Below are 8,476 nucleotides of genomic sequence, written 5' to 3'. Positions count from 1 at the left end.
TGGTTCTCTCCTTCACCTTCAACTTTTTTAAGAGATACAATGACAGAATGTCATTAAAATTAAAAAGTTCTGCTCTGCAAAATAATTGTCAATGGACTGACTCTGTATGTCCATTCATGTCTCGTTGTGTCCCTGGACTGACTCTGGATGGGCGACAGTGGTCTTACCTGGTAGTGAGCTCAGACTGCACCCTGGTATTCAAAGCGTGCTGAGTAGGTGAGAGTGTGAGCAAGCGTGCAGTGAAGGTAGGACAGCCGTCCTTCAGGTCTCCGGAAAAACCCCCAGAACAGGGATGTTCAGGCCGTGTGATGCTACTAAGCTGTTTTACTTGAGGAATGGGTGCTTTTTAAGAATCTGGCCAGAGGGCTGTGGACACAGACCTGTGTTTAATGATTTTCTGGGCACTTACGTTTTGTGAGACATGAGATAGAGACAACTTTCTGAGCCTCAGTTTCATCACGTGTAAAATGGGCATGAGTGCTGTTCCCCTTCCCAGAGGTTTGTGGCAAGTAAGTGAGGTGAGTGTGCAATGTTTTTTGAACAAAGCTGACATAGAGGTACTTGTTCAGGAAATAAGAGCTGCTATTATTACTACTCTTCATAGCATACTGTAAGGTTTCCCTTCCTCTCATCCCAGCTCTGAAAGACATCATCAAAGTCAACGGAACCCCTTCTGTTTCTTCTCTTCCCTCTAACCACGTCGCCCCTTCCTTTCCCCTTATCCTGCCCCCATTCTTAGCCCCGCCCCTTCCCCCGCCCTTTCCCGGGCCCCGCCCACCAGCCGTGCACCAGCACAGCCCTCCCTCAGCGGGGCAGGAAGCTCATGGTGTAGTTTCGTGGGATCGTGGCAAAGCCCACGTGTTTGGGGGACACATCGATGTCCTTAGGCGACTGGGGGGACTTGAAGCGAAAGTTCTGCATGATGGTGGTGAGGAAGAGAAAGAGCTCCATTCTGGCCAGGCTTTCTCCGAAACAGTTCCGCTTTCCTGAGGAGGAAAGGCGGGAGGGGTGGAGGTGAAGCCCACTCTCAGTGCAGCCTCGCCCCACTACCGACCTCCAGCTGCTGCTCTCCCAGGGAGGAGGGATGGAATATTATGGACTCAGAGACTTTCAGAGGAGACTCTGATCCTCCCTGAGCCTCAGTTTCCTTCTATAAGAGATGTAACAATGGTGAACCAATATTGATATATTATTACTAACCAAAGTCCATAGTTTACATTAGGGTTTACTTTGTGTTGTACAGTTCTACGGGTTTTGAAAAAGGCATAATGTCACGCATCCATCAGAGATGGATGATCCATGCCAGGTGTAGCAATGGGAGATTTAGATGCCCCTACCTGTCAGACACACTTGCAAATATGACTGCTGTGCTGTGCCGTTATCTCCTTTTCAGGGATCTGAAGAATCTGCTGTGTGACCCTAGACAAATAAATCTATGGGGAAAGATGTTTCCTTCCCTTTTGCCTGGGCGCAGGTATTGGGTTCTTGGTACTTAAGGGAGTATCAGCTGGTGGCTCAAAGGTAGAATCTAAAAGGAACTTCCAAGCTGGAGAAATAGAAGACTACACTTCAGAGAGGGGAGCTGGGTGAGAGACGCCCCTGCTGGTATGAACAGTGGCCTGGCGGCAAACGGTGGTCTCTTACCGATGGAAAAGGGCACAAAAGCATCACTCTTCTTAAACTGCCCCTTCTCATCCAGGAAGTGCTGGGGATTGAAGTCCTGGGGGTTGGAGAAGAACCTGGGGTCTTTCAGCACGGAGCCCAGCATAGGGAACACTTCAGTGCCCTGGGAGGGAAGAGGAAGGTGTGTGTGATGAGGCAGGTTGGGGGATTGGTGAAAGTACCCAGGGGCTGGAGGGAGAACTAGGGTGTCCCACGTAAGCGGAAATGACAGGCATGGAGGAGTTGGGATCCTCTGAGGAAGGAATTTGGGGGATAGAAGGTTCATGTCTCTGAAACAGGAAGTTTGGGAGACATGGGGTCCATGTCCTGCTAGGCAGAGTGTTTGGGGGACCTGAGATTTGTGTCCCTAAGGCAAAAGGCCTAATGGAAAGGGGGCTCCTATTTCTTAAGACAGGAAATTTGGGAACATGGGGTTGATTCTCATGACACAAAGAGTCTGGGGAGATGCAGGACTCAGGAGTCTCTAAGTGGGAAGGTGGAACGGATGTGGTGGTGGGGGAAGTCCTTTTTGACTGATTGAGGGAGTGGGACAGGGTCTAGAAAGCTTCTAATGGGGGTGGGATGCTGGGGACACAGACAGAGGCTGGAAGTCCCTGTAGTCTGGGGGGTGGGAGGACAGTACCTTAGGGAGGAAGAAATTCCGAAACTTGGTGTCCTTGTTGACCCTGTGGGCCAAACCCATGGGGATCACGTCTCCAAATCTTTGGATCTCGTGGATCACTGCCTCCATGTAGGGCATCTTGACCCGGTCCTCAAACTTGGGCTGCCGGTTCTTGCCGATCACTCTGTCAATCTCTTCGTGGACCTTGGCTGGAGGAAGAGGGGGAATGTGTTTAGGTATCTAGGGGTCTCAGAGCAGGGATGATAGTCTGAATAGGTAAAACGGGGTGGATGACATGGCTCCGTGTATGACAGAGGTGGATCATTCATAGCAGACATCAGTCATTCTCATTGTTGGAGCAGGATCCTGTTTACCAGGTCGTGCCAGAATCACAGTGGAGGCACCAGGAGGAACTTAGGGGATGATCCGGAGGAGCAGGTAATGGGGCACTCAGTGGGCTTGGGACAGGAGTGACTGACCAGCGTTTTAATAGCCAGTGAGACTCAGCTGATTCCTATCAGCTGAATATTGCCCTGTCTCTGGACAGCAAGGCAAGACTCAGGGTCCTGGGATCTGGGACAGGTAGGGACACTGTAGCAGGCTCAGGGAGTTTTGAGGGTCTGGGGCCCTCCAATTCCCTCCCCCTCCAGCCTTACCCTCCACCTCTGGGTGTTTCATGAGCAGCAGGAAGCCGTAGCGCAGGGTGGTGCTGACGGTCTCAGTGCCCGCAAAGAAAAGATTCAGCGTGGTCAGCACCAGGTTCTTCAAGTGGAACTCTGTGTTGGGGTTCTTCTCCTCCTGCAGGGAGAGGGGGCTTTAGACCAAGCTCACTTCCCATGCTCTTGGGGCCCTTCTAGGGCTTTTTCCTTGGATCTACCTCTCTTTGGTCCAGACCAAAGGTGGAAAGAGGGATCCTAGATCTGACAGACTTGCTCCAGGTTCCAGCCCTTACCCTGGCTGCTGGCTTTGCCCAAAATGCTCTTCCTTCTTACCTTCTTTACCTTGCTGACCATTTGTCCTTTAATTATCAACTTAGCTGTTAGTTTTTTTTTTTTTTTTTTTCTTATACAGACTTGGTCATGCTAAGTTGTGCAGGGTGGACTCGAACTCCTCGGCTCAAGGAATCCTCCAGCCTCAGCCTCCTGAGTAGCTGGAACTGTACATGCACATGACCATGGAGGCTCACTTGTTTTTAAAAAAAATTAATTTTTTGGCGACAGGATCTTATTCTGTCACACAGGCTGGACTGCAGTGCCATGATCTTGGCTCTTTGCAACCTCTGCCCACCCTGGGCTCAAGCTATCCTCCCACCTCAACCTCCTGAGTAGCTGGGACCACAGGCATGCACCACCACACCCAGCCACTCTTTGTATTTTTTGTACAGACGGGGTTTTGCCATGTTGCCCAGTCTGTTACTTTTTTAATGGTAGGAATATTTAGAAAGAGAAGGATGAGGAGAGACGAAGAGAAAGTAGTACAGAGATGGCAAGATGAAGAGTCAGAAAAAAAGAGTTTTTCTGAGATACAAGCACAGAATTTTAGGCAACAGCATCCTATTTCTTCCCTAAAACAATCTTGAAACTTACTGTGGAGGCATCTCCTCCCTTGATCCTTTCTCCCTGAGCTTCAGACTCCCTAAAGCCTTCCCACATGGGAGACTGACGTCCAGATGGAGGTGGGGACCCTGTAATGTAAAGCCAGGTCACCTGTCTACAGAGGTGTGTCTGATAACCAGGGCATGAACAGTTACAGAGCATGGTGGGTAAAAGCACCAGCTTTAGGCTCAGAGACACCAGCCTTTGAGCTTAGGGAACCAAGGCTTTCTCGCTTTGTGATCTCAGTTAAGATACTTAAACTCTCTGGGCCTCAGTTTCCTCATTTGCACAGTTGGGGCCATGACTGAACCTCCTTCAAGAGCTGTTGTGAGTGTTCAATGGGGGACTATCTTAAAGCACTTAACGCAGTGCCTGGCACATGGTAGTGCTGTAGAAGTGCTTGCTATTCTAATTCACATGCACAAGTCCTGCCTGTGGGTGAGGGCTCAGTGGATGGAACAGCAGTGGTTGATATAGTTGGGATTGTGAGGATTTTTTTTTTTCCTGAGAGTCTTGTTCTGTCACTCAGGCTGGAGTGGAATGGCATGATCTCGGCTCACTGCAACCTCTGCCTCTCATGTTCAAGCCATCCTCCTGTCTCAGCCTCCTCAGTATCTGGGATTACATGCACACCCCACCATGCCTAGCTAATTTTTGTATTTTTAGTAGAGATGGGGTTTCATCATGTTGGCCAGGCTGGTCTCGAACTCCTGACCTCAGGTGATCCATCTGCCTCGGCCTCCCAAAGTAATGTGATTACAGGCATGAGCCACCGCGTCCGGCCAATTGTGAGGATTATTATGATGAGGGCTAATTTGAATGGGCCTGTGTTGTCTGCCCGCCCCACTCCCAGCCTGATTTCCCTCTGCCTGGCTTTGCACCTCCCCGCACTGGCTGCTGGGGTGTACCTCCTGCATGCGGATGAGAAAGGAGTCGATGAAGTCCCGTGGGGAATTGGGATCCAGCGTGCGCCTGTTGTGCTCCACCTTCTTGGCTATGAAGTCCTCCAGCCCTTGCAGCTCCTTAAAGGCCTGTTGCTGTGGTCCTGGCAGGTGTTTCATCAGCGAAGAGAACATCTCATAGAGCTGGGGTTGCAGAGAGAGGATGGGAAGGGAAGGACAGTTGTCAGGGGGCAGGAACTGATGGGAATGGGACTTGTTTCATGGTAAGGAAGGAACTGAGTTAAAGGCATCTGTCCAGGTGTTTAGGTATTTCAGTGGGGTTGGATGGGAACTTATATCTAAGTTTTCACGTGGGTTAGGTGCCAGGGCCACGTTCTAGGAATTTCGGTGAGAAGAACTGAGGCATATATCCAGGTTTCAGGTATTTAAATGAGGCTGGATTGGAGCACACATCTAGGTGTTCAGATATTCAAGTGAAGTTGAGTTGGAAGACACCTGACCAGGTGTTTAGCTATTCAGGTGTGGCTGGTATGAGGAGAGTGTCACCTGTCTAGGTATTTAGGCATTCAAGTGGGCTTGGTTGGAGACAACTACCCAGATACTTATACTTAATACCTGAACACCTGGATTGGGGGCTTTTGTTCAGGTGTTCAGGTATTAAAGCGGGGCTGGTGAAGATGTTGAAGTGGAGGGGATACCTGTTCAGGTCTTTACTAGCCAAGTGGGATGCATTGGGAGCTCCTCTGTAAGGTGTGTGATAGGAAAGTTTTGGGGAACACTTATTTGGGTGTCTGGGGAATAATCTGTCTAGATATTTATGTATTTAGGGTGTTGGTTAGGGCAGCTGTCGATGTTTTCAGGTATTTAAGTGGGTGAAGTAGAGGACGCTTGGCCAGATATTCCAGTGGGCTAATTTGGAACATTTGTGTAGATGCGAAATGATTATGATGGGCTGGATTTTGCAGCACCAGGTGTTCAGGTATGCAGGAGGCGGGTTGAGGCAGTCACTTGTCCAGGTGTTAAAATATTCAGAAGAATTGGGTAGGGAGCATCTGTTAGAAATTTTGGTAAGTTCGGGATGGGAACACGTGCCCAGGTGAGAGAGCTGAGCTAAGGGCTTGCATCCTGCCCTCAGGCTCTGTTTTGGGGAGCGTCTATTGGGCTATCCAAGTGTCCTTGGAGACTGGGTATTGGGCACCCATCCTGGGTTCTGGTGCAACCGTCCAGTTGTCCAATATTTGGGGCTGATTTTGAGGGGACACTGTCTGGAGTAGGGTGGGAGTTTGGGGTACCTGTCTCCAGGTAGGGGAGCAGTTGACAGGTTGTGGTAGGGTCGTCACGGGTCGGGCTGCAGCCGGTTACCTGCCCGGCGGAGGTTGCCGTGAACTGGAAGCTTCCCAGCATCATGCGCAGCAGTGACAGGAACTCTTTGTCCTCATAGTCAAAGCGGTATCCAAAGACAATGGAGCTGATGACATTGGAGACGGTGCGGCTCAGAAAGAAGGTAGGATCGATATTGGCGCCTGCGGATGTGGTGAGAGAAGAGGGTTGGGGAGAGAGTCAACTCAGAGGTCTGAGGAGAGTCAGAATTCCAGTAGGCAGGGCCCAGTTGAGCCAAATTCCCAGCGCCAGACTCCAGGGTTGGAAATACGGGCGCCTTTCCCCACCTAGTCCCCATCCCCAGGCAGAAAGAGCGCACAGGTCCCCGCCGTAGGCGTTTTCCTGCTCCTGCCCAGCACTCGGAGTCCCCTGCTCACCGCGCGTGCCCCGGAGGGCCTCGATGAGGAAGCCCGCCTCCTCCTGGATGCGCTCCTCGATGCCGCGCTTGCCCACCCCGAAGTCCCGCAGGGTGGCGATGGAGAAGCGCCGGAGTTGCTTGGCGCGCTCTCCATTGCTGAACGCCACGCCTGGGGAGGTGAACGTGGAGGTGGAGAGAGGTCAGGGGGCGGCGGGGGCAGGAGCAGACCAGCTCCAGGGGGCTCCCCAAGGGTGGAGCAGAGAGGGAGTGGGGTGGAAGAGAGATGGATTCAGCGCAAGTGCCCAAGAGAGCTGCAAACTCAGTCAGAGAAACGAGAGAGAGAGAAAGAGAGAGAGAGATCAGGTAGAAAGAATAAGATAATCAGAAGAGAAGCAGAAAGGCCAGACAGACAGATGTACAGAGAAACAGAGGGATACACCGACACTCCATGGAGAAAGGGAAGGAAGGGGGGAGAGAAAGAGAGAGAGAGATGGAGGAAGAGGATGGAGGGAGGGGAAGTGAGACATGGGGAGATCTGGGAGGAGGAAATAAAAATGGTGAAAGATTCTTAAGCTGAGCTGGAGAAGAGAGAAAAATAAGGAGACAGAAACAGAGAGGATCAAGAAGGAGGACAGACTGTTACCAGGAGGTGGAGGCTGGAGATGTGGAAGTAGGAATAAGGTGAAATCCTAAGACAGAGGAAAAAGTGGGAGAGGGAAGCGGAGAGAGGAGAAACACGGAGAAGCACAGAAGCAGAGCGCGACAAAAAGACAAATGAAGACAGAGGACCAGGGTTGGAAAACAGAAACCCAGGATGTCCTCAGAGATGGACAGAGAGGGGAAATAGGTGGCTCCAGTGAGGCAGAAGGAAGAGAGAGAGCAAGGGGCAGAGAGAGGCAGGGAGGAATCAGGACAGGGACGCTGGAGACAGGTGAGGGACACACAGGGAGAGGCCACAATGAAGGGAAAAGGGGAGAGAAGACCAGACCGGGGGCTCTGCCGTAGCCTCCAGTGGGCAGGAGAGTCAGGGAGAAGCCTGGGGACACTGAGACCATCGCGTCCGCCTGGCCACCTTCCCCTTCTTGGGCACCCCCTCACCATAGCCTTTGAAGAGCCAGTCGAAGGTGGCCTGCTTGCCTCGCCCGCTGAACTCCTCAGCGTGGTCCACCAGAGCCTCCCTGACGGCATCATGTCCGCAGAGCACCACGACCCGCCGGGGCCCCAGGTGAATGGTGAACACGGGGCCATAGCGCTCACTGATCTGATGGAGGCGGGTGGGAGTGGTTAGAGGGAGCAGCCCCCACTCTGAATGGACCCAGCACCCAGATAACATGTACTGGGATGTTTCGCCCAGTCAGGTTCTCACAGTCAGGGAGCTGGACATCCCAAGATCCTGCTTTCCTGGCTAGGACCCTGATGCTGAACCTCCAAAACTCTTTTTTCCTAAGACTCTGGTCCACAGTGGTCAACCCCCTGCCACAAAGCCCCAGCCAGCTGGGCAGCCCCCACCCCGTGCCACCCATCTCCCTGCCTTGGGACACCTTCATGAGGGAGGTGTACATCTGCTCTGTGTTCAGCTGCAGGTAGTTTCCAATGAAGGGCAATGGGGTGGGTCCTGGAGGTAGCTTCCCCTTGCTCTTCCTCTGCTGCAAGACAGACATCAAGACCATCACAGTCAGGCAGGCCAGAAAGGCCACCAGAAGCAGCCCTGAGGCCAGCATGGTGGCAGTGGGATGATAGATGGTGACGGCTGGGGTATTTTGCCTTTATACTGCCTGATAAAGAGGGGCGGAGTTCTGTTGATTATATAACCACCTCATTTCACCTCCCAACTACACCCCCAATCTACACCTGAATCCCGCCTAGCTTGCGACGTAGCCAGCAAGGGAGGAGGAGGGGGACCCCAGGTAAGCTGAACAGGGATGGGGAGCTCCAGACTAAATCCGTGGTACTTCAG

At 52.1% G+C, this 8,476-nt stretch overlaps 1 protein-coding gene across 2 annotated transcripts; it reads right to left on the bottom strand.

The window, feature by feature from the left end:
- Nucleotides 1-564: 564 nt before the first annotated feature.
- LOC105507828 (cytochrome P450 2A13) lies at nucleotides 565-8,265 on the bottom strand. Of its 2 annotated transcripts, XM_011936512.1 has the most exons (9): nucleotides 8,061-8,265; nucleotides 7,618-7,780; nucleotides 6,539-6,688; nucleotides 6,144-6,304; nucleotides 4,788-4,964; nucleotides 2,941-3,082; nucleotides 2,306-2,493; nucleotides 1,645-1,786; nucleotides 565-986 (listed from the first exon to the last, which is right to left on the bottom strand). In XM_011936512.1, exons 1-9 carry the CDS (start codon nucleotides 8,238-8,240, stop codon nucleotides 805-807), a joined length of 1,485 nt encoding a protein of 494 aa, XP_011791902.1. In that variant the 5' UTR covers nucleotides 8,241-8,265; the 3' UTR covers nucleotides 565-804. The 2 variants fall into 2 exon arrangements, with proteins under 2 accessions (XP_011791902.1, XP_011791903.1); XM_011936513.1 differs by lacking the exon at nucleotides 7,618-7,780 and having other exon boundaries at nucleotides 8,051-8,240.
- Nucleotides 8,266-8,476: the final 211 nt, after the last annotated feature.

The sequence above is a fragment of the Colobus angolensis genome, unplaced genomic scaffold, assembly GCF_000951035.1.
Source record: "Colobus angolensis palliatus isolate OR3802 unplaced genomic scaffold, Cang.pa_1.0 Scaffold154, whole genome shotgun sequence".
NCBI lineage: Eukaryota > Metazoa > Chordata > Mammalia > Primates > Cercopithecidae > Colobus > Colobus angolensis.
Note: the sequence above shows the minus strand (reverse complement) of the source record. Positions and strands in the feature narration are given on the sequence as shown.

What these genes read in the sequence shown, in the direction of transcription:
- LOC105507828 (XM_011936512.1), bottom strand. Translation starts at nt 8,240, where the DNA reads ATGCTGGCCTCAGGGCTGCTTCTGGTGGCCTTTCTGGCCTGCCTGACT. An exon ending in TGTACACCTCCCTCATGAAG is followed by an intron (nt 7,781 to 8,060) that starts GTGTCCCAAGGC and finishes CGCCTCCATCAG; the next exon opens with ATCAGTGAGCGCTATGGCCC. An exon ending in GGCCCTCCGGGGCACGCGCG is followed by an intron (nt 6,305 to 6,538) that starts GTGAGCAGGGGA and finishes CCACATCCGCAG; the next exon opens with GCGCCAATATCGATCCTACC.